The 25,352-nt window shown below is 39.8% G+C and overlaps 1 protein-coding gene and 1 long non-coding RNA gene across 6 annotated transcripts in view; one reads left to right on the top strand and one right to left on the bottom strand.

The window, feature by feature from the left end:
- DCLRE1A (DNA cross-link repair 1A) overlaps positions 1-24,643 on the top strand; it is a 25,160-nt gene extending 517 nt beyond the window's left edge. Inside the window, exons 1-10 of one of the 5 annotated variants that reach the window (XM_019502851.1) lie at positions 33-617; positions 3,961-5,553; positions 6,773-6,906; positions 7,473-7,591; positions 9,797-9,940; positions 10,791-10,936; positions 13,010-13,164; positions 22,423-22,564; positions 23,191-23,349; positions 24,341-24,643. In XM_019502851.1, coding sequence (XP_019358396.1) covers positions 143-617; positions 3,961-5,553; positions 6,773-6,906; positions 7,473-7,591; positions 9,797-9,940; positions 10,791-10,936; positions 13,010-13,164; positions 22,423-22,564; positions 23,191-23,349; positions 24,341-24,348 — 3,075 coding nt within the window. In that variant the 5' untranslated portion in view covers positions 33-142 and the 3' untranslated portion in view covers positions 24,349-24,643. Of the gene's footprint in view, positions 1-32; positions 618-3,960; positions 5,554-6,772; positions 6,907-7,472; positions 7,592-9,796; positions 9,941-10,790; positions 10,937-13,009; positions 13,165-18,978; positions 19,210-19,949; positions 20,100-22,422; positions 22,565-23,190; positions 24,319-24,340 lie in introns of those variants that run through there. The other 4 variants (XM_019502850.1, XR_002094918.1, XR_002094916.1 and 1 more) reach the window with 4 other exon arrangements.
- Positions 2,494-18,169, bottom strand: LOC109287630. Its single transcript, XR_002094919.1, has 3 exons — positions 18,062-18,169; positions 5,952-5,956; positions 2,494-2,504 (listed from the first exon to the last, which is right to left on the bottom strand). It is a non-coding gene; the product is annotated as an uncharacterized LOC109287630 (long non-coding RNA).
- Positions 24,644-25,352: the final 709 nt, after the last annotated feature.

Below are 25,352 nucleotides of genomic sequence, written 5' to 3'. Positions count from 1 at the left end.
CTAAACTAGACTCGCCGGAGGATGGGGTGGGGTATGGGGAGGCAGGAAGGATCATCCAGCTATAAATCATTGCAAATCTTCCTCCTGGCAGGCTGCCCCGCTTCAATGGAGCTACACGGAAAAGAGAAACCGTGTTGGAGGGATGAGACCGGCCCCCCAGATTGACTTCCTGCTGTGCATGGCCATGTCCCAGGGAGGCCCGTTGGAAGAGGACATTTGGGAGTATAAATCCATTCGGAAACCAAAATGTGTGCCACGGGGTCAGGACGTGGTGACCCCCTCCACCTCCTTGCCGCTGCCTCACCCCCGCAAAGGAAACGGTGGGAAGAAGAGGAGGAAAAAAGCATTGGGGCAAAAGGCCGAGCCGGAGACCAGCGAGCAGGAGGCCCCGGGTCAAGCCCTTGGCAAAGAGGACCCGAGTGGGCAGGTGGAGGATGATGTCACTGCTCCCGCCAAGCTGAGCGGGAGCTGTAACAAAAAACAAACGCCGCAAAAGGCCAGGCCAATTTATGAGGGCTACTGTCCAAGCTGCCAGATGCCCTTCTCTTTACTCTTAGTGCAGACCCCTCGGTGGCACGTTGCTGAATGTTTGGATGCTCCGAGCGCTGCTGGAAAAGGTAAGGCAGCCACCAAGAGAGAGGAGACACCCAACAGGTTTTATATAGTCAAATGAAGTTGCTGTGTACCTAGGTTGTGTTTCACTCTGAATTGCACTGGTGAGGTATCCGAGGCAGTTTTTGTAGAAGAGCCATTTTGGTTTTGCATCGTTTTATTGGCATTCATTTCACAGCAGGGTTTGCGCTCAGATGTCTGTCATGGGACTTGGATAGACTGACCCTTGTTTGTTGGTGGCCAACCTGCAGCTCAAAGGCCACAAGCGGCAGGTGCAGGCTCCAAATGTGTCATGGGGAAGATCATGGGGAGGACAGGTGGTGTGGGCAGAAGGAAGGGCGGCAGATTGGGCAGGAAGAGCGGCAGATTGGGCCAGGAGTGGAGAGCAGAGCAGCAGATCGGGCTGGGAGTGGCAGATCGGGCAGGGAGCGGAAAGCAGGGTGGTGGATCAGGCAGGGGGTGGAAAGCAGAGTGGCAGCTTGGGCAGGGAGCAGAAAACTGCAGCAGATTGGGTGGGCAACAGGGATTTCATGGCACTCAGGGAGGGGGTGGGGCTAATTGGTGGCACACCAGCCAAAAAGATTGGCCAGGGCATGGCCTAGCCCTGGGGTGGGGGGAGTGGTGAGGCCTGGCCCTGATCCAGCTGGGTAGGGAGGGAGCATGGCCTAGCCCCATGGGGAGAAGAGGGTGTGGCTCATTCCTAACCTGGCTGCACAAGGTAAGGGGGTGTAGCCCAGCCCTGCTCTGTCTGTGTAGAAGAAGGGGGCATGGCCTGCCTCTGATCTGCTTCAAGGGGTTTGGGAATTTGGCACCAAGTTGGGGTGACAGTGTTAATTGCCACTAGTCCCCTGCCACCAAATTCCCAGACTCATAGGGAGCCCTGCAAGCCAGATGGGTTTACTGTGAGTTGGATTTGGCCCATGAGCTGGAGGCTGAGTACCCCTGTGCTAGCACGTATTTAGCATTTCACAAACTATGCCGACATTTAGGGCATAATCCTGAATTCTTTGCCAAGAAAAACCTTCTATTAATTAAAATATCACTTCTGTTTGTCACTGAGTTTTTCTTTCCTTAGACAACTAATTCTACGATCCCTGGTCCAAATTGCTGTTCAGATCTTTGAGAACAGGATGTGGAAGCAAAAACAAAGTCTGGGGTGCTGAGTCCAACCAATGAAAGACTGGTGCTGATATATTAGGCTTCAGATCTTGCATGGGACACTGTAGAAATACCATCTAGAAGGAGTCTGCTATGAAAGTGTGAACCTAAAAGTAGATCTGTTTTCATTTCTAGATAGGAGTGGGAGCAAGAGATCTGGGACCCACTCACGGTGTTATGTGCTACCATCTTTTAGGGATCCATGACAAACTTAAATCATTCAGGATCTTTTGTAGTTTTTTTTTTTTTAAATTGGAAGTATAAAGCCACAAAATTTAAACTTAAAGGATGCTGCATTAAGTAACCACTTCTCTTTTCTTGTTATAATGTTGTAGCTTTTCTTGAAGGGCCTTTGAAGTCATTGTAGAATAATAGAAAGGGGAGGTTTTAACTTGTAGTTTTTTCTATATCCTTAACCTTAGGCCAACATGTCTGCCAGCTTACTTTCAGCTTTGAAGTAACCCTTGTAGAACCTTGCTTTTTGGCACCAAACCCAAAAATTCTCAAAAGAGTTTAAGTTCAGCTATGTAGACTGTGGCATTTGTGACTATTAGGGGAAAAGTGCATGCATGCCTGAGTTCATGTTAGGGATGGAAAGCCATTGATTATTTATTAAGGTCCAAAGCATAAAATTCATATGGCCATGAGTATCATAGAATCATAGAAGTCGGGTTGGAAGGGACCTTGTAGATCTTCAAGTCCGACCCTCTGCCTGGGCAGGAGAAAAAACTGGGCTTAAATGATTCCAGCCAGGCAGGCATCCAGCCTCTTCTTAAAGACCCCCAGGGTAGGAGCCAGCACCACCTCCCTTGGAAGTCAGTTCCAGATCCTAGCCACCCTAACTGTGAAGTAGTTCTTACGGCTGTCTAATCTAAACCTACTGTCCAACAACTTGTGGCCATTATTCCATGTTATGCGGGGGGGCGCTAGGGGAAACAAGGTCTCTCCCAAACCCTTCCAGTCCCCCCAGTGAGTTTATAGACAGTCACCAGGTCCTGAACAGGTTCAGGTCCTGCAGTCTCTCATTGTAGGGTCTGCCCTGTTGTCCCTGGATCATGTGGGTGGCCCTCCTCTGGACCCTCTCAATGTTGTCCACATCCCTCCTGAAGTGGGGCGCACAGAAATGGACACAGTACTCCAGCTGTGGTCTGACCAGTGTCGCATAGAGGGGGAGGATATCCTCCTTGGTCCTACGTGAGATGCACCTGTGGATGCACGACAAGGTTCGGCTAGCCCTGCCAACCGTGACCTCGCATTGTTGGCTCACATTCATCTTGGAGTCAGTAATGACTCTGAGATCCCTTTCTGTCTCCGTGCTTTCAAGAAGGGAGTTTTCCATCTTATAAGTGAGCTGCTGGTTACTGCTGCCCAAGTGCACCTGTCAGTATTGAAACGCATCCTATTTTTGTTAGCCCACCCCTGTAACCTATCCAAGTCTTGCTGCAGTCTTTCCCTCCCTACTAGCGTGCTCACCTCACCCCAAATTCTGGTATCATCAGCGAATTTAAACAGGTTGCTTTTCACCCCGTTGTCCAAATCACTGATAAAGAGATTGAACAGCACAGGCCCAAGGACCGAGTCCTGGGGGACTCCGCTACCCACTTCTCCCCAGGTTGAATATGACCCGTCTACCACCACCCTCTGAGTACGACCCTTCAGCCAATCTGCAACCCATCTGACTGTGTAGGCATCAATGCCACAGTCGCCTAGTTTTTTAATGAGGATGGGGTGGGAGTAGTTGCTTTAGCATTTTTAAAAAATTATGTGTAGCCCAACTGACAATTTTGAGGTAGGATTTCAGGTTAATGTGACTGAAGCAGCTCTGGTCTGTCTCTGCCTTTTCGCTCCAACAACTATTTACAGGGAAAAGTCTTTATTAGCCATGTTATAATATTGTGAAAAATCACTGTATATGTTCATACAAACCAGGGATGGCAAACATGGCACATGTGCTACAAGTGATGTGGACACCCTCTGTGTGTGGCATGTGGCAGATCAGGGAGGGAGCATGTAGCACAGCAGCATATAGGACAGGAAGCAGAAAACAGAACAGCAGATTGAAGAAGGGAAAAGGGATTAGAGTGGCACTTGGGGAGGACAGGGGATTAATTTGTGGCACGTCTGCCAAAAAAGTTGTCCCCTACTGGTCTCAATGATCAACTGTGTTACTCTGTTTAACTTTTTTCTCAGAATGTCCTGATGGTTTACTGTGCAATTCTACTATTCCATCGCATTACAAGCGCTATACACACTTTTTTCTTGCTGCTAGTAGAGCAGGAGATTATCTTGTAGACTCTTCAGCACAAAGCCCAGAGAACAAGTTTACACATCCTGTTGCTGCTAAGTCAAGCTGCTTTCCAGGACTCTTGGATGAAATCTCACAGAGTGAGAAACAGACCAAGAATGTAAGAAATGCCCCAAATGATGATCTTACTTTCACGGTACAGACTTCAACACAAGCAAAATCTCCAAGTATAAGCAATGTAAATGCCTCCTTTTCCATGAATGTTAAAAAGCCCGAGCAGAATCTTCCGTTCACAAAGACAGCAGAGAATGATTGCCAGGTTCAGTTTTTTGGTTTTCCATTTTCTCAAGAAAGTGAAGTTGGGAGAGACCTGGACAGTCAGAATGACTCAGATCAGTTAAACCCGTTACTACCAGAAGGTGATGTCAGTGACTGTGAAATTTCCTACTCCCCGCTTAGGAGTGGTGTAGAAAGTGTTGAAGAAACGGAGGGTGAAGAGAATGAAGAGAAAGAAATAAAATCACGAAAGCAATTATTTCAAATTCAAAACTTTGATGAAGAGAACTCTGAAAAGGAGGAATCTAGCTGTATGCTGTATAACCAGTTTGATGATTCTCCATTTCAGCCTGAACTTGGATATGTCAACATTAAAATGGAAAGTTTTATAATAGAAAATGCACCTTGCAGAGAAGTGAATGCCCAAGGCCATTTGGCTGGTTGTGTTAGGCCAATTTCTCAGGGTCAGACAAACAGCTCTAATTTAGTATGTGCTGCTAATCAGTTAAAATGCCCACAAGGGGCACCAGTTGCAGAATTCTCTCTCTCTCCTAATCATGACAAAACTAGGAAGGAATTTGACTCACCAAAATGCAGTACCTCTGTTTCTAATACAGGTAATTGGAAGCTAAAAGATTTTCATGGTTGGAGTTGGGATTCTGTAGACTTGGCTATGAATGCTGAATCCTTTTCTTTGAAGGTCAAAGAAGAAGGTGGCAGTCCTCCTATGTCAAGGCAAAGTGTTATTTTGAAGGAATCAGGTGGCTTCTTAGTTGATAAAGGTGAAATGGATACTAACACAACAGATCAAATATTAAGTCAACAGAGTTTGCAGTCAGAGGGAAAAGGAAGCCTTCCTAATACAGCTAGTATACCCTTTCCAAGTGCAACCTCTAAAATGTTGCCATCTGCTTTTGCTGCAAATATCAACACCAAAGAATTGAAACAAATGGACATTGGTGTTTTCTTTGGATTAAAACCCAAAGCAATGGAAGAGAGCAAAGAAGAGAAGCATCCCTGTGAAGGAACACAGCCCTCAATTCTACCAGCTCCTAATGGAAAGAGGCCTAAGCGACAAAAGAGGAAAGCTGAAGGGTCTGTAGGAGACCTGGATACAGTACCAGTGAATTCAAATACAAATGGAGTTTGTGTAGGCCCAGCTTCTGGTACACAACGAAGGTGGAGAAAAAGATTTAGAGAATCCTCTTATACAGAAGATGGAACGAAAAAAAAATATTGTCCTTTCTACAAAAAAATACCAGGTGAGACTTTTTCATTAACTGGAGAGGTTACATATAGAGATGTTCAGGATGGATATTGCATTTTCCAGACATCTTTATTTTGTTTTGCTGCACTAACCATTTAGATGCCAAATCTTTCAAGAGCTCTCTTTATGCAGACCTCTGTAGAAATCGGTAGGATTCTGCTTAAGTGCATGTGCCTAAAAGAAGCTGATTGAAAGATTGGGGACTTAAACTATTAGAAGATTATCACTGATAAAACAAGTGTGTAGCATATAGATCTCTTTGTGAAGATATTTCTGTGAAAATAACAGATTTATTGTTTCATGGTATACGTTCTGAAAAGTATGATTTGATGGGAAGAGTTAAAAGCAGGCCAGGGATTTAGGAGTTGGGTATTATTGAAGCTCAATTAAGACTCGTGCTACTAAACACTTTTGGTGCTTTTGAAATCCGTCCTCTTAATATTTGCTTTTTCTAATTCATTAGCTATAGCTTTATTTTTACGAGATGGTCAACAGCCAATTATGGTCAGAATGTTATTTTTGTAATTATGTAGCAAATTTAATGGGTTTAAAAAAAAGATGTTTCTTTTTTTGCAGAGAGTAGAACAAACTCCCTGTTATAATAATCTTTATCATAACTTGTGTAAACTCAGTTAAAGTATAAAGTACCCAATATGTCCTGTTTTACCACTGACAGATGTATTCAAAGAACAAAGGTCAGTTATCTTCTAATTAACTGGTAATAACATTTAACAGTAATACTAAGTGGCTAGATGGAAATAGAGGGCTAACTGCATTGTCAGAGCTGAGTGGGGAATCTTTTGTTACAGTTATCTCATCTCCGGTGTGTATTTTAAGTTTTGGGTACTAGAACGTGTGTGTGCGCGCGCGCGTGTGTGCGCGCGCGCGCGCACACACACACACACACACACACACACAGCTACATGAATATTTTAGAAATAACATTTTCTCAGTTGACGAACTGTACTTGAACCCATTGGCAGGCGTCTATCAGTACTTGTATTTGGAGCTCTTGTAATCTTTATTTAAATCGGTAAAAGCTTTGTCCTTCCATACTGTTAACATGCAGCTCATGGTTGTAAACCACAACCATTTTCAGGTTGAATACAATGTTAATGGCTTTTCTGCTACAAAATGAAGATCTGACCAGAATCTGGCTGTATGGTACTTTCTGCATTTTATTTGACTTACTTTCATTGTATTTATTTTTGTAGGAACTGGTTTCACAGTTGATGCCTTTCAGTATGGAGAAATTGAGGGCTGTACAGCCTATTTCCTTACTCATTTCCATTCTGATCATTTTTGCGGTCTAACAAAAAACTTTACATTTCCAGTCTATTGCAACAAGGTAAGTTTTGGTGTTTATTTGATATTTAACCAAATAAAACTGTGAATGAAAATAAAAAACACAGACACGGGGCTAGATGGTTTGCTGTGATTGAGGTGTATTTGGCACAGCTGAGGTAGATAGGAACCCTTTGGCTCCTCCAGATGCCACTTGGTTATTGGATCAGCAACCTGCAAGCTACTTACAGTTGCATCAGCTGCTAACAGTCCCAAAAAACTGTTATAGTCATTAGAGAATAGAAAGATGAAAGGGATCCATTGCTATATTTTCTTTCCTATGGCCACTTTGCCTGATTCAGCTGTAAGGGGATGGCACAGAAGTCTCCATTATCAAGGGAGACTTTCCAGAACTCAGCTATTTAAATTACGTTGCAACAGTTAAGTAGCACAAAGAAATGGGAGCCATGAACATTCATAATGTACCTGTAATTTGTAGCTTACAGATCCTTCTTTCAATTTATTGTTTTTCTTTGTCTTTTTCCTTCAGCTATTAATGAAAGCATGTGAGACTGACCTGCCTTTTTACTATTCTGTTCTCTCAATTCTCAGTGTCTTTGTGTTTTGTAGATAACTGGCAACTTGGTGAAGAGCAAACTTCAAGTGCAGGAGCAGTACATCCATATATTGCCAATGGATAAGGAGTGTATGGTGAATGGGATCAAAGTGGTATTGCTTGATGCCAATCAGTATGTACCTTTGCAGCTGATGTGTAGATTTTGCAAATCTTGTAGGTCAAAGACAAAATATTTTCTAGCTAAGGAAAATTATTTTTAGAATAGCTTAGGTGACTGAAGAGCATAGGTTTCACTTTAAGTGATCTGGATATTTAGGAGTCCAAATGTCAATGGGACTTTGGTTTTTAAGTATTGAAGTCTATGTAAAGGGTTCAATCCTAAATTTATTGTGTGTATTTGAAACAAGTTCGTTGCCAGGATACCTAACAATCCCCAGGGTTCCAATTTATTAATTCTTATCACAAATCAGCCAGTTGATTCTCTAGAGCAATTCTGGTAGTATTGTCAAAAGAAAAAGGTTAAAAAGCAGTGAGAAACAACTTTCCAAAGTAGTCCAAAGAATGCTTGCTTCAATCCGTAACGCCTAATTTGAAACACTTGTGAGCACATGTGTTGAAAACCTATAGCTTCTACTAAGGTAATGGAAGCTTCCGGCTGTGAAAATAAGGCCTTTGGTGTCTCAAGCTGGGTATTAAAATGTAATTAATGCTGTTGAAATGAAGCTCTAAAAAGACCTGATTCCACGGTCATTTAAATTGGCCTTAAAACTTCTATTAAATTCTGTAGTGCAGTTAGATTTGCTTGCTCAAGGCCATATAAATAGTATGTGGTGCTGTCAAGATTAAAGTTCAGTATCTTTTGCTTCCAGTCTTGTGCTCATGCCGTATGCCTTGCGGCACCTTATTTGGCTGTGTATTGGAATAAAACTTTCTTTTTATGTGTATAAATATAAATTCAGCATTGTGTCACAGCTGGCTTGAATATTACTTATCTTAGGACTTGTTTATACTTTGAGTGATAAGATTCCTTGGAAGTCCTTTGAGAACCCTTTCTGGGAATGGGAGAAAACTGTTGATTATGTTGTTTGGATCCTCTTCTTCTCTTTTGCTTTCCCCTTCAATATAAAAAGAATATAAATTTTAGGTACAGAGTTCAAGTTTTTGGAGCACTTACCCACTGTGGCCTTTAAGCTGTTATCTCTACCCAATGCTTCCCTTTTGAGATTTTTTGTTTACCTTTTTCTGTAGATAATTCATTTCCAAAATAGTCTCACTTTGGCTTCCCATTTTAAGTGTTTGCCTTTCAAGGCAGATGGCTGCATGGAAAAAGCGCACTAATAGCAATTGATTCACAACAGTCGTAATAAAGAGAGAAGAATGGTTCCTACCAGCAGTCGGTTTTGAATGTAGGTGAATGCTTAAAATCTGTAAAGGTAACTTAAAAGCAAATATTACACTGAGCAGTTCACAGCAGTGAAGATGGCAGTTACAGTAATGAAATATCTATTTTTAGAAATACATAAAAATGACTCTTCCCTGCTGTCCATTAGAGCATTAATTCTTAACCAGGGTGCCTTGAGATCCTCTTAAGGTCCTTATAAGCTGCCTCACAATGTTAGCATTGTTATATGTGCAAACATGATGTACAAGATATTTTAAATAGGACTGCACAGTGTCAAAACCACTCTGACCTGTTAAGGTCTATCTGAGGTCCTTGCAGCAAGAAGAATTGCTTTATTTTCTATTTCATTCTTTTACAGAAAAATGAGGGGAGAAACTAAGAGTTTGCACTTTCTGAAGGGTACCTTAGTCTGAGGGGTGTCTTGAGTCTAAAAAGTTGAGAACCACTGTATTAGACCATCAAGAAAGCTACACATAATGCAAGGTCAGCCTGGAGCTTGTGACATACCTAACAGAACGTTGAACAGCTCAAAAGATAGCTCATGCTTGATTTAGGTTTTTAGGTATCTCTTTCACTTCTCATCTAACCTGAGAACTATAGCCTATTGATAGGACTTAAACAGGGTTTATGTCTTTTAGTTTTACTGGAATTTGAAAACAAACGAAATGTAGCCCTTAACTAGCATTTTGTAGCCCTAATATTCTGTATTACTAATCTCACAGCAGCACTGTGGGCAGGTAATCTATACTTTATGGATAAGAGAACTGGGGCAAAGTTTAATTAAGGGTGGCATGTCAGTGGCTACAGACAAGTCAGCATCAGAACTCGCATTTGACAGCAGGAGTTCCTTGCCCAAACTTCTGTGATTTCAAATATTTTATCCCTACTGCTGGTTGGAAGCAACACGGTTTTGGAGTAATGTATAAAATATGTATATAGAAATAATATGGGGTATGTGTGTATGTTTTCTTCCAGTTGTCCTGGTGCCACAATGATCCTTTTTTGCCTTCCCAATGGTACTGTTATACTTCACACAGGGGACTTCAGGGCAGATCCTTCTATGGAGCGTTATCTTCCTCTGATTGGTCGAAAAGTCCACACCCTTTACTTGGATACCACGTATGTTACTTTGACTTGTGCTAGTAACACATGTATGACTGGTAACAGCTAGTACTTTATATTTAAACTTGAAGTATAATATGACTTATTTCTGGCTCATATTTTATAATCCCTTTTCCCACCCGCTGTCCAAAAACAACAAAGGTGTGTGGGATAAAGATTTCTAAAGTATTTCAGATGGGCCCATCACTTATAAGTTATAGGTATAAATTGCTCACCTATAAAAGCAGAAACTTTATGAAGTTGAAACTGGCCTATGTGATCAAGTCGTTATGCAAGAAGAGAATAATCAAGTAGTAAAAGGCTGCTAAATGTTGGAGTCAGTGGTTTGTAAGTTTTCATTAGACCTTTCTGTCATCACACAACATTGTTTCTGTCCCATGTGTTAATAGGAGTTATCCTTTTTGTTTTGTTTTGTTTTTTACAGTTTTTATATGACTGACAAAAATAAAGGACGTAAGGATATTATTAATATTTGGTACAATGCCCAACTTTTTGGGAGGATTTGATACTTCAGAGTTTTCCTCCTTTCTATTTATAGGGTCAGTTGTTTAGATAAACGAATACTGGCAATGGCCTTTATAAACATTTATATAGAGAAAATATATATGCATATTATATGACTGGGTCTAGAATTTCATTTTTAAATGCCTTATTCCACAATGATTTCTTATAAGCGAATTGCTAATAGACTGAATCAATATTGATGAATGACTTGACTCTTTTCTTCTGCTGTTGTATATGTGCAAGTCTGACAGCCTGCTTAATAAAGTAAGATTTTTATGTTCTCTTATGCTCTCTTATGTTCATATTGTCTGTTACATATATGTATCCTGTTTCCATTTCTTAGATATTGCAGTCCTGAATACACCTTTCCTTCGCAACAAGAGGTTATCCAGTTTGCTGTCAATACTGCCTTTGAGACAGTAACATTAAATCCACGTACTCTGGTTGTCTGTGGCAGCTATTCCATTGGGAAAGAAAAGATTTTTTTAGGTGAGTGAGTATATTAGATCAAAGTAGCTATATACATCAGTACAAAGTAAACTTTTTCCCCAAAGGTAGCAAAGCCTTAGCTTAGATATTCTGTATAGAAAGAGAAAATTTGCTTATTTTGCCTTTTCATTTTTAGTTAAGTATTTATACTGTGTTAAGATGGAATGCTCAGGTGAAAACTTCTTTTCTTGGACCCACTTCAGTTTACAAATAGTAATGTTTTAAGAAATACTCAGAAAATCATTATTAGATAATCCTAACTTATCACCAAGGCTAAGTATGGACAGTCAAAAAAAATCCACGGCTGAATTTGATTCAATCTTCGCAAATTAGATGGAACTGATAAGCAAGTGAAGACATTGACTTCTGATCCTGGAAATGCAGCCAAATTCCTGCAGTGGACCAGGCCAGAAGCTGGGGATCACACCTCCCTGCTTGGCTAGAGCAGACAGCTTGGGCCAAGCCTACCCTGCCTATCCTGCTGGGGAGGGGTTGTGGGAGAAGGTGCAAAGCATCCTGGGATGCTGGGTGATTGTGAGTTAACTTGAATCTGGAGGGGACTTGGGACAGGAGTTCAGTAAACTGATTTAACCTCAATCAATTAAGTCCTGATACTACATCCATCCAGGTTATCTTAAACCAGTTTTGGCCATTTTGAAGTCAGTTTATGTTCACTGAACTTCTGTTGTGTTACAGATTTGATACAGATAAGTCATCAGAAACTGGTCATGTGTGATTTCTGTCCCTTGCCTAAAAGTTTCTGTATGGTTATGGTAACATCAGAAAACCGTTGTAACAAAGTACAGTTAATCAGATAGTTCATGCAATAATAAGGCTTGACTCCTCCAGAGTGCCAGAATGAACATCAACTCAGACCCCAATCTCAAAGTAACATCCTGTTTATGCTATTTTGTTCCATTACGTTAGCTACTTGGCATACAATGTTATGTCTGTCAGTATTTATTGAGTGTTGAACTATGGGGGACACAACTTTTATCAGCTGTCCAAAAAAATTACTATTTGCATCTGAAGCTGAAATGTATCATGACTAAGTCTTCAGCTGTGTGTGTTTTCAAAGATGCCCAACAGTATTTCTGAACTCCTAATGTCCTGAAACCTTTGTCGTATTTGCTTCACATGACACTGGTTATTTAATAATGTTTTGGCTTCTCGATTTACAATTAGAGGACTAGTTATTGTAGTTCTTTAACTTCACCCAAATATATATTCTATTAGTTTTTCCAAGTTCGTTTTTTAAATAATGTTGGGAATCCTTGATATTGATTTTTTTTTTTTTTTTTTTTTTTTTTTTTTCCCCCCCCCCCCCCCTAAAATAATTTAGATTCACTTCCTGAACATCCATTTTGTACCTTCTCTGGGTTTACCAATAATGCATAGAACTTTTGAAGTAAATATATTTCTATTAGAAATTAAAAATAATCCACATCAATCTATTTAATAAACCAAACTATTTTCTGGTTTTTGTGCCCTACACTTCAATCAGTTATAATGTAGAAAGAAAAATAAATATAAGTTTCTAAAGCAGGCAGCCCATGCAGCATCTGTGTTTTTTTAAATTTTAGACATGGTGGCCTTATCTCACTGAAATTCAGACCAGCCTTAAACTCTCAAGCTCTCCCTTTCCCCCTTTTCAAACACTGCATGAGGTTCCAGCTTTTTGGTATATCAGTGTATTTTCTGGAAAATCAACATTGCTAAAGTATTATTTTATTTCAATATTTGTTTTATTCTTTCTCTTCACCTCTCCCAGAAGATGACACAGTTATTCCAAATCTAATCTCCAAAATCAGCATTTACTAATAGTTATCATGGTTTTCCCCTATCTTTTTTACAATATGAATGAACTATTGTATCTTTTGGTAACGGTGGAGATTTATTTATTTATTTAATCTATGATAACCACTTGTTTTATATGACAAAAATGGTGTCCATATCTTTAATGGTAACTACTGAGCTAGTAAGATGATCAGGAACATCCCAGAAGCAGCAGAGGAAATCTTTATTACTTGTCAAGCTATATTTTGTTTATTTTTTCCCTCCCTTTGTCTACAGCAATTGCTGAAGTTCTTGGTTCTAAAGCAAGTATGTCTCGTGATAAATACAAAACCCTTTGCTGCTTGGAGTCAGCAGCTGTTAATTCCATCATTACCATGAATTGGAATGATACTTTGCTTCACGTTCTTCCCATGATGCAAATTAATTTTAAGGTATGTTTGGAAGGTATCATCTCTGTCTGTTTGGCTAATTTGGGGGATGGGATGACATAACGGTAATGTTTTGCCTGGTGTTTTTAAGCATCTGTCAGATCGTATTAATCTAGTGATGTTTTGATATATAGCAACACATTGAAAAGGAAACACAATTAAACATTAATAAGTGACTTCAAACCTGATGCACAAGAAGTGTAATTTGACGCTAATGCAGAGTGCGTGCAGGATAGATAAGATGAGATGAGACTTGTTCAAAGGCTTGCTGTTAGTAGTGAGCTTTTTTGAAGTAGATTTAATGTAATGATTGCAGGATCTCTCCTACTAACAATTAATATACCACGACACACTGTCCCTGCTTTCTGTTTTTCTGTGGGTTTTTTGCTAACTTGCATGATGTAAAAGAAGAGTGGAAGAGTTTTCAGTCTGAGACTTCTTTTCTAGAATGGATACTTTCACCTATAATCTAGCCTTTAAAAAAACAAACAAAACAAAAAGCGGTATTTAAAAGTAGTAAAAGTACCTGAATCCCAGGGCTAACTTTTGGCTTTAAAATGAGGAAAATGTAATTGTAAAAATGATTTTCTTTTCTTTGTTGCTGTGCTGAAGATCAGCACAAACCACAGAGGAAAATATTAGGAGAACGGTGAAAGTGGTATACAGTGGGATTAAATGTATATTGTGTGCACTTTTTTCCTTAATCCTTTAGTATTTCATTTAACTAGACTCTGATAAGTTGCTTGTTAAACATTAAGTTTAACCCCCTTTTTAAAAGAAGAGCGCTCTGTGGTTTGTTTGCTTGTTTTTTTTTTTTTTCCTTTTCTTCTTAAAGTTGACTTTAGGTAATTGCCACACTGGCTGATTTCCAAAGAGAAATTTGGATTTAATTTTGGTGATCGTTCTGTGTATGCTCATGAATTTTGTACTGATAGTGCTAGATCAGTAGCTTAAAAGATGTTCCTTATTCACAGCACCGCTACAATACAATGTAATCTTCTGTATACTATATAGACTTTATATATAGGTACATAAAGTTCACTTTCCTTACTGATTCAACTCATTTGTGTTTAGTCTCTGCTGAAACTGCTAACAATAGCACCAGGTTTAGGGACGGTTTTTATGATCTAAACCCAGAAACTTCATTATAGAAGTTGTTGGAAGAGATAGAAGTGTTTTTGTTTTAGTTTAAAGGAAAAAAGAATACAAGTTAATTCATTCCCTCTTTTTTTATTTGATAGATGAAGGTTAAGATTTGGAGGATTAGATCAACATCATATAATCAGCACAGCAGGAAGAGACTGTCTATTTGTTATATGCCAAGTAAAACAATTAACACTTCTAAATACAGGAGAAGATGTAATGTAGAATCTACCAATTTAATTTTGGTGTGTTGGTATTCATCTATGCCCTGAATGAAGCAAGTTTCAGTCATTAATGACCCATGAAGGCATCTAGTTTTTTTGTTTTTTTTTTTTTTTAATTGACCAGTCTTGCAAAAAAACCCACAAACCCCACACACGCAGAACATGGAGTATGGCAAGTTGAACAAAATTAGTTTGGTTTAATAAGTTGTAAAAAGATGTAATAGAGATGGGAGGACTTGTGTAGGCATTAGGGTAAACCTGAGACTCTGCATTCTTGTGTTCTAGTTCCTTACCATACCTACGCATAACTGTCTGCCACAATCTTCTAGTGTCACGTTGGGCAAGTTGCTTAATCTCTCTTGTCTCACTTCAGCTTTTGGTTTAGGGAGGGCAAATTGCAGGAACAAAGAAACCCAGGTTTTTGATGGTGGGCTTTAAAAAGTGGGGAATCAGGTGGGTCCAGAAAGAATTCTGGAGCCTTACAGGAAATGTTAAGATGGGGCAAGAAGAAAAGAACATACTTTTGTAGAAAAAGTAGGCCTTCTTTAACTACAGTACTAGCTATATGACCTGAGGGGGCAGGAAACAGAGGTGCTATGGTTTTCAAGGATAAGCTATTCACTGCAGAAGAAACCTGGGATTCCATATGACTTTAACCAAATCTCAAATAATTGTCTGCCCTGATGAAGAAAATAGGGCAGAAAAGCTTATGTAAAGGTTGCTACGGTGTATGTGTGTCTTTTGTGCTAAGGAAAGAGTCTTGGCGTTTGAGCCACATCATGTGATGCCATTCCTCCACCGTGTGTCCATGAAAAATTAATCTGAATCCAGGGAGCCCATGCAGTTGGAATTATTGGACTACATATACTTGAACTTCTGAAAAATCTAAGCCAGTGGTTATCAACCAGGGTATGCATAGCCCCAGGGGTACTTGAGAAGCCCTTAGCAGGTACGTGCGGGCAGGCGGGGACAGAGCACCGCCACACACCATCCTGTGACACTGTGTAGGTGCTGCCTGCCCGGCCACCTGGAGTACACAGAGCAGGGGTTTTCAACCTTTTGGGATCAAAGCCATCAGCCCTAGTCCCAGCGGCTAGGCAATGAAGTCACAGGAATTTCAGCTCTTAAAAAGGTGTAAAAGACAGATCTATATCTGAGAGTGCCTAAAGACCTTGTGAGAGTGGCTGAACCCTATTGTGTCTCAGAGAACCTTAGGAGCACATAGGTCCTGTAGATTGCAACCTAACACAGAGGTCACTAGATATGGGGTATCACCAGGGATGCAATATGTAACCCCCAGTATCCTTAAATTACATGGAGATTAGAAACTTGGTTGTATGACAGTTAAATGCTTAAAGGTAAACCATGGTAGCATTCTTTGGCTCTTAATGTCAGTAAATGTGAGAAACTCAAAAAGACAGACAAGGTACTTTGGATAAATCCGATTATCTTTTTTTAGACCAACTCAAATAGTTGGAAAAATTCTTTGCAAGCTTTTGGGTACAGTTACCCTTCATCAGAGCTCTTCCTCTGCCTGGCAAAGGGTAATTGTACCTGAAAGCCTGCAAAAAAAGAATTTTTCTAACTATTTGAGTTGGTCTAATAAAAGATATTGGATTTACCCGAAGTATCTCGTGTGCCTATGTCCTTAGACCAACATGGCTACAAGTTACGCCCCAGAAACTCAAAAAGATATCAACGCCAGTAAATTAGCTAGCACCTGACAGTTGCTTGTTTGGGTCAAAGAATATTATATTTTCTCATGTACAACACATGCTTTTTCCCAAAAAACAGCTACTGAAAATGTCTGTGCATATTATGATATGTGAGAAATATAATGGGAACAGTTTCTGCTGGTAAGAGCAAATGTTAAAGTTAAAATCTTCACTGGATTCACATGGAGCAGAACAGCAAGCAGGCTTTTCTCCCTAGTTGCTTGCTAATCAGTTATTTATTTCAGTAAAAGATATTTTTTCCTTCATTTTGCTGTTCAAAAACAAGAGGTATATTATATTCTGGGGCATGCTGTAAGAGAAAATATGGTAATATAATAACAGTATGCTCCATATAAATGTTATCCTGGGTGCTTGTTTTTCTCTTGTCCTGAATTGCTGGCTTGGTATCTGAGAGAGCAAGTTGCTTTTAATAGATCTCATCACTATGTGCCAAATTACTTTTAAGGGATACCACCCACGTATCTCTTTGGGTCTGTCCCTGCTTGTTTTCACATGCATTCTGTTCAGTCCCAAACCTGTTCTCTCAACTCTGGCTCATTCATTCATTTCTGAGACCAATTGCAACTTCTCGCTCATAAGCGTTAGGTGGGTAGCCTTAGTGAGGTTCTAGTTTGGTACTTTAAGCGCACCTGTGCTTTTGTACATCACTTGCCTTTTAAATAATACATATTATTAGTTGTTTGCATTGTGATATTCCCTGGAAATTGTAAGTCATACACCTGAGTCTGTTGCACTAGGCTGTGTAGGAGCATGTAATAAAAACCTATGCATGCTCCAAAGAGCTTACAGTCTTGACACCTGTGAGGATTTTGTTCCAGTTCTACTGCTTTATATTAGTAATACTTCCATTTTGATCTTTTTTGCAGGTAAAGAATTTTAAGAAGTTTTAAAACTCAAACAAGGTTCCCATGATTGAAGTCTAGTTGACAGTGATAGCCCATGATAAAATTTCAGCTACCAAAGAATACTTCCATGTTTTCACAACTGGAGACAGTATTCCCTGCATCAAATCCAAGTGATCTTGCCTTTTACCTTCACCAGTCAAGTTTTAATTTTGCCCCTTTTACTCAACAGTGATATTTTTTTATTTTATTTTTTAAAATTAGAACTGGTGTGGAACAAAATCATCCATGAGAAGGTACCTGGAGTAGTAGCTCAGTGTTTATTATATGATCTTAAATTTGCTTTCTTCACTTTCTGTAGTGATTGGGTGTACATCCATTGCTTTCTCAAATTAGCCATCGAATACAATGTTGGCAAGTCCACAGATTGGCTGGGTTGGTTTAGTCGGATGATCCTGTCTTGAGCAGGATTTTGTGAGGTCCCTTCTAGCCCTACTTTACTATGATCTGCTCCTTGGATTTATTGGGAAAGTTTGTTAAAATGTTATCTATAATTTTAACAACATACTGATTTTTCTAAAAACTCTTTGCAGGACACATGCACATGTTCTCTTGTCATCTCAATATATCTCCAGGAAGTGACCGTTTTTCCCCTAATATTCCATAGAATTTTTTATTTCCTCATGTCTTCCTTTCCTTTCCTTTTATTCTGATCTGAGTACAATTCCCAAAGAAAGGAGGTGGAGCCATGTGGTGGTGTGATTTGTTTTTGTTTGACTGCTTAATTCCTGATTTTAGTTTTGTTTGGACTCTTCCTCTCCACATTGATTTCTAGGAGGAATATCAAAACAGGATATTTCTTTCCCCTTTGGAACAAATTACTTTATGATTTGCCAACATGCAGTTTAGCACTTTACATATGGTCTATGGGCACTATATTAATTCAGCAGATAACTTTACTAAAAGTCCACAAGCAGTTGGTCAAGGGAATGGTTCTCAAAGTTTTTAGACTTTAAGCACTCCTTGGAAGATGCCAGCTCTTAGTTTTTACTGCATTTTGACTGCAGAAAAAATAATAAAACATTTGTGCTTTTGCAAAGAGCTTAGAAAGACCACAGCAGGTCAGAATGCTTTTTATGCCTTGGATTACTATTTGAAATCTCTTTGTTTTAACTTATGAATTGTGTTTGCCCACACAACAGTGATAATATTGCGTGACACCCTTTAAAGGATATTGAGACACTGCAGGGTACCCTGGATTGGAATCACCTAGTTAAGGATATATAATATACCACAGAAATCTCTCTCCTTCTCCCTCAAGTGCTGATCAGAGTTTAAAGATATTTTTTTGTGTCAACATCTACAGCCTAGAACAGTAGTTTTCAACCTGTGGTCTGCGGTCCCCTGGGGGTCTGCACTTCCATTTGAAATTTCCAAGGGGTCTGCAGATTGAAAAAGATAAAAAAACTACTGGCCTAGAATTAAATACTAATACTGTACTCCAGGGGTGGCCAACCAGCATAGGGGCTACAAATAACATGGGCAGCCTCTGTTTGTGGCATGCAGCAGACAGGGAAGGGGACAATCAGCACAGTGGCTGATTTGTAAGACAGGGAGCAGAAAGCAGATTGGGCAGGGGATGGGAATGAAAGTGGCACTTGGTGCTAATTTGTGGCATGCCTCCCAAAAAGTGTGGCTGACCCCCACTGGTCTACTCTAAGGTTTAACAGCAACAAGGTTCAAACCCAAGTAGCAGGTTGCACATTAGGTGGTTCAATGACAGGACCAGGGCTGTATGTACTCTTTTGGTCTCCAGACTCATCAGCTAAGCTCTATGCTGTGCAAATGGAGTCCATCTCTCTCCATATATAAATCACCTATCATGCAGCAGATCTGCACCAGTGACCACTGCAGCTGTGAAGCTAAATATATCACTTTTTTCATCTTCAAGGCACATTACATTGAATAACTTTAATTCTCACAATATCCTCTAGCTACACTGGGAAGGGTGAGTCACACTGCATCTGAAGAAACAAATCCAAGCCTGGAAAGCCAAGTATTTTCTCTCTGCTTTGTAAGATAACATCCCTGCTTATTATCCAGGTCAGAGAACACAACTCAGATAGAAATTCTCCGTTGGCAATCACAGGTTGGGCTGTTTTCAGCATGGGACTTCGTGAGTGGTCAAATATTAGCTGGTAATTTTGCAGTGTTTTTGAGAGACCTTTCTTGAGGAAATGATGCCATGTACTGGGGGAAAAAACTCCTTCGAGCATTATACTGGGATGGAGGCAGAATGAAGGGCTATAGACTTATGTTTTGCATGTCTTTATTGCATATCCTTTGTGCAAAGTTCTGTTTTGCAAGTACAGGGAAAATAAGACATGAATTACTGCAGGTAGGCAAATGGATTTGATATGGGAAACGCAAAGGCAAAAAAGTGGTGATTCAAAGAGATGGGCTTTTTCAGTGAACTGTTTAGTTTGACTACAGTAAAATCCTGGGTTTGTCTAATGTATTGAAAAATACTTGCTCTTGAATAAGCAAGCTGAATGTAAGTACCATCAGGGCTGATGGTAAATTAACTAATTGTATTTGAACCTTCTCATACCCTGTGGAATCCATTTGCATGCACTGCTGACTTCAGCAGCCCAGCAGATAACAGGCTGTCGTGGTGATTGAAGGAAGTTGATTGAGGAATTAATTATATTTTCCATTTCCAGAGGATAGACATATTGGTGCAATATTGATTGAAAGACTAAAAAGAGGAGTTGTAATAAGGTGTTTTTTTTTTTAATAATGCTACTTATGAATAAGCTTTGAAATAAGCCATTTTCTTGCAGGAAGAAGTCTGTCTCTTTGCTAAAAGTAGTATAAAAATATTCCCCTGGCATCCCATGAACATCTTTTTGTAGCAGTTTAGATGGCAAAATCTCACTCATTTTAAAATCAGAGTAAAAGAAGTCCAAAAAAACAAGACTCTTCAGGGCAAAGATATTACCTTTGTACATGTGCTGTGCATGTTGCTGCTGTCATGTACAAATATAAGGATAAGATTTTCAAAAGCATGCCAGCATCTTAGGCCCACAAGTAACCTTCAATGGGACTAAAAATCTCCCTCCCCTCTTAAATATTATCACCATGTACCTGATTAATAAGTTCAAAATGAAATGTGCAAACTGGTACTACTTTCTGCTGTAATTTTTCTTACTGGAACGTTCTGTACTTTGATTACTCCAGTGCTTCACAAGACAATACACACCATGCTTGCCCTATTAAAATCTATGTCAGTCTCTTTAAAAATGAAAAATATTGGGGAAATATGATCCTAGGATTCTATTTGCTAAATGAAACCAAGCCTGTTACATTGCACCAAGTATGTGAAACCTTTGAAGAATAGTTTTAGTGCCCACGGCTGAATAAACAGTGCGTGTGGGATGGGGGCAGGGATGGGGGGTTTTTTGGGTTTTTTTGTTTTTTCTTGCGGTTCTTTTCAAATATACTGGTCTTGGCAGTTCTGTTACTGTCAAGTTTGTCTGGAAGTCTGGTAAATGCTGGTAAATGTGGCAGCATCACAAGCAGCTTTTTACTTCAGTGGTCACAAACTCTTCAGCATCTGCCAGGTTGGTTAGAACTCCTTAGCAATTCATCTCTTTCATTTTAAGTAGTCTTTTTTTCAGCTTGTGCTTTATTCTTGCTTCTGGCTTAGTGTCTGCTCTGAAATCTAAAATCTTGTGGTCAAGTATATAATGTACATGTAATATATCGACAGGATACCTTTAAAACTGTTTTCTTAGTTTGGTTTTTAAATAATACTTATCTTAATCCCAAAGTAGGATTGCAATTTCATTCCCTTTTCCCCACAGAAATGAAAGTTGTCCTTGCCAAACCAAACCTTTTTTCAGGTTAGATTTTTTTAGGATTAGGATTGAAGAGATAAGGGACTTCATTTCCTCACTTCAAGTTCAGTTTGGATTTTGAAAAGCTAAGCATAGTTTTGTGATCACACAGCCTAAATACAGTCATTCAAAAAACCCAAGCCTGAATTGATTCAATTTTTGCAGGTTACTCTAAACTCTAGATTTCACTTGCTTGCTGGTTCATAGACATTAACTTTTGATTCTGGAAATGGAGGCACATGTCTGCAGTGACTCAGGGCACTAGAGCCCTCCCTTTCTTTCTGCAGGGAAACTGGGCGGGTGGGGGCGCAGCCTCAGCCTTAGCCACTGGCAAGGCAGGTGGATGGCAGGGCCACGCCGGCCAGTCGGCTCTGGCTGTGCCCCTGCTTCTGTCACTGTAGCAGCAAGGGTGGGGGGTTACCCTGAGGGGCTGCTCCGTTCTGGCCAGGCAGTGCCAACTATGGTCCTCGGGGGAGGGGGGAGAAATAAACCCTGTCCCTGCCTGCTTAGCCTTAGGGGGCTGTGCAGTGCTAGTGTCTGGCCATGCCCCTGCCCTAGCTAGACAGCCGAGGGGCAGGACCAGCACTGCTGTCTGGAGGAGACAGGACAGCCCAGCCCGGGGCTGAAAAGCATGCTGGGATGCTGGGGGACTGGTTTAACCTAAACTAGGAAGGGGTCTGGGACAGAAGTTCCATAAACCAGTTTGACCCAAACCAGTTAAGTTTGATGCTACATTCAGTCAGGTTTATCTTAAATCAGTTTCGAGCATTTTGAAACTAGTTTACGTGCACTGAACTTCTGTTCCGGGTTTAAAACAGTTTCTGATTACTTAAACCAGTGTATGCATAACTTCTGTCCCTAGCCACAAGGCCCAAGCTCTCTAGCCAGCTCAGGTACTGACTTCCTTTGCTACTTCAGATTTGACCACTTAATTTGCTCTATTTTGGTGTTCTCATCTGTAATAAAGAGTTAATAATATTTTTTTTGCATTTGAAAAGTATGTGAGATTCTAGGATCTTGGCAAGTGAAAAGTATTGACCATTACTGGCATACCCCTTAAAATATAAGATGTTCTTGAATTTAAGATTCATCCAAATATTTTGGCTGAATTGAAGAAACAAATAAAGCTGCATCTATAATGCTTATAAGAGCTTTTTTAAACTTACATTTTAGACCTAGGCCGCTTTTTGAAGAAATGTTTTGTTTTAAAAATTGTCCCTTATATTCAAAGGAACACAGTAGTTTATAGACGGCCTATATTTTAAAAGAAAAAGAAAGAAGATCTTTTGGATTACAAATGTATAACATTTTGTAATTTCAGGTCTCTCTATCACCAAATCCAAACTTTTTTTAGGTTTGAATCATTGTAGTGGTGGTCCTTTAATAAACTTCTTCCTATGCTCTCTTCTGTTCACAGGGATTGCAAAATCATTTGGACAAGTTCTCTGAGAATTTTGACCAAATTTTGGCTTTCAAACCTACTGGATGGACTTATTCGGATTCCTGCCACTCGCTAGTAGAGATCAGACCTCAGATAAGAGGAAGGATCGTGATTTATGGTAGAAATAATAGAAATGGTTCAATAATTTAATTCTAGTGGATTGTTTTTGGACATTTCATTCCAGCATCTCTTACGACTCATCATAACCAGTAATTGTTATCACCACTCAGAGAAGCTGAGCAGATAAATCTGGCTAGCAATCCACCAGTCATCAATTCTAAAATACTGTAAATACAGATTTTAGGTAGTTTCCTTCTTATAGCCTTGTTTCAATAAAATAGTTGACTTTAAAAGCTTGGTCCCATTGAAGTCAATGGAAGCAGCTTGGGCTTCAGTAAAGCCAGGATTCCACTCTGTAAAACCATGAGACGCCCTGCATCTGCTGGAAAGCTTCCATTGGTTTCAGCCTGCTTCCTACTAGTTCTTACTGGTGCAGTTTCTGAAATAAATCTGTAAATGAAATTTAATTTCCTAGAAAATCTCTCCTCTCATCACTTAAAAAACTACGTAGTTTCACTTGGCTTGCACTGATGACAGACATTGTAGGTAATTCTTACAATAATGAAGCCTGAACTTGTTCCTTAGTGTAAACTTTAATTTAAAATTATTTTTGGCTTCAGAATCTTTAATAAGATTTCAGGTTAAGCAGACTGACTGAAGTACCTCTGCATTGTTTTGTTTCAGGGATTCCTTACAGCGAGCATAGCAGCTACACGGAAATGAAACGATTTGTCCAGTGGCTGAAACCACAGAAAATCATCCCCACTGTAAATATTGGTGACTGGAGAGCCAGAAATTCAATGCAGAAGCATTTTAAAGACTGGATGACTGAGGCTGCTGGATGTAATTAGAAAGAGGAAAGAATGTGCGTTTCATAGGGGACATGCCTGGAAAGAGATTGAACTTGCCAGGAATTCCATCTAACTGTCTTTTCCCCTAAGCTTGGTTAAAGCAGAAACAAGCTGCTATTCTCCCTTAAAGACAGCAGCAAGATAAAGGTGCCTAGTTCTCTTAGGTAACCATTAATTTTTTTTTGTAGCTTACATTTCAAACAATTGCAAATATACGCTTCAGGTTATTTGGAAAAATACTTCAGAAAACTGCTTAAGCAAGTGCCTAAATTTAACACCTGGGTATTTGAGTTGGCTTCACTAGAATTATTCAGATGCTTAATATTAGGTATGCTCTCTAATTCTTTGCTGCATGGTGACTTAGGTCTTATCCTTTTCCTCTGCCCTGTACATGAATGCTGTCATTCTAAAAATGGCAGAAAAAGAAGTGAACCATGATTATTCTCATGGGTTGTTTTTTTTTGTTTTTTTGTTTTTGTTTTGTTTTTTGATTGAAGCTATCTGCCTCCTATTGATCTAATGTATAACAGATGTATGACACTGGCCTATAAAATGTAGAACAAATGGTACAGGAGAAAATTTGAACAGAAGTGAGATTTCCAGACCTTTTAAATGAATTAATTTTCTGTAATTTCAATTTCAAGATGAAGTATTTTTATAGGAAATGACAGCAGTGGAAGAGGAGATGATACTAAGTTTAGGAGAACTAAATTTACATAAACTCAGGGTGCAAAGTGACTTGTTTTAATTGGGCAAAACTGAGTGTTGTAACACTAAGGAGTTCACGTGTACGTACAAAGCTTACATCATGAATAGAGGATTGGTTTGTAGTACTACAACAGAGTATAAATGGGTATTTTGGAGAATAAATCATTTTAAAAAAAGAGATTCTTATCCTTGTATCTTTTATATTGCATACAAGAAACTTTTGTAATTATTTTAAATAAAGAACAGAAATTAAGCCTGTTGTATTTTTTTTACAGTAGAATGAAGTAGATATGACTGTGTTGCAAGAGTAATCCAACAAACTGCCTTGCACATGGAATGCCTGTTGAAGCTATTGTGCGTTACTTGTGTACTGGGCACGTAGGATTACCTACTTGCCACTGTCATGCAAATGTTTCAGCTCATGCATTAAGCAGGAGAACAGTTCATTTTGAAGTCAAAGAAACTTATCCACCACTTAAAGTTACTTTAACATTTGCATGTTTAGTTCCTAAGTCTAATAGTAGTGGTTCTCAACCTTTTTAGACTCAAAGCACCACTCATTTGGCTTGAAGCACCCCTTGTTAGACTTGTTAAGCACCCTCCAGAAAATGCTGGCTATTACTTTTTACCTATTTAATGAATACAGAAAAATAGAGTGATTCTCCTGTTGCAGAGAACTCCAACAAACCACAACAGGAAAGAATATTTTTAATGCTATTTAATTCCTATTTGAAATCTCTGGCCACGTCCACACGAGCATGGACATTTGGTTCCCTGGGGACAACTAGTGGCAGCACACCTTGTGCTGCTGCTAGTTGCCCCTGTGGAATGGCTGTGCCCCACGCCCTTTGGCATGTGGCAGATTACCCCATGTGGGGTAGGGGAGACTGGGGCCAGCAGTCTTATCTGGGGTCCTGCAGACCTGGGGATGCAGCTGCAATGATCCTGCTGCTCAGAACCTGGCCGGCAGCCAGAGCATGGCTCCGTTTTTGTGCACACACTGCCCCTGTGTGCACTGCTCCACCTATTTTTTGCGCGGGGTGGGTTTTTTTGGTTTGTTTGTTTGTTTGTTTTGTTTTGACCCCTGGATATCCAGGGATCAAATCCTCCCCCTCCACCCCACCCCCAATGCTGCTCCCTGACAGCATGGAGAACAGCTGAATGTGCCTTATGTGGCACCACAGATGTACCTTCAGTGCCACATATTGCACAGCCATGCTCATCTGGATGTGGCCTCTGGGTTCATCTTATGAATCGTGTTTACACACCTAACAGTGCTAACATTAC

The sequence above is a fragment of the Gavialis gangeticus genome, unplaced genomic scaffold, assembly GCF_001723915.1.
Source record: "Gavialis gangeticus isolate Ggan-Ray unplaced genomic scaffold, GavGan_comp1, whole genome shotgun sequence".
Lineage (NCBI taxonomy): Eukaryota > Metazoa > Chordata > Crocodylia > Gavialidae > Gavialis > Gavialis gangeticus.
Note: the sequence above shows the minus strand (reverse complement) of the source record. Positions and strands in the feature narration are given on the sequence as shown.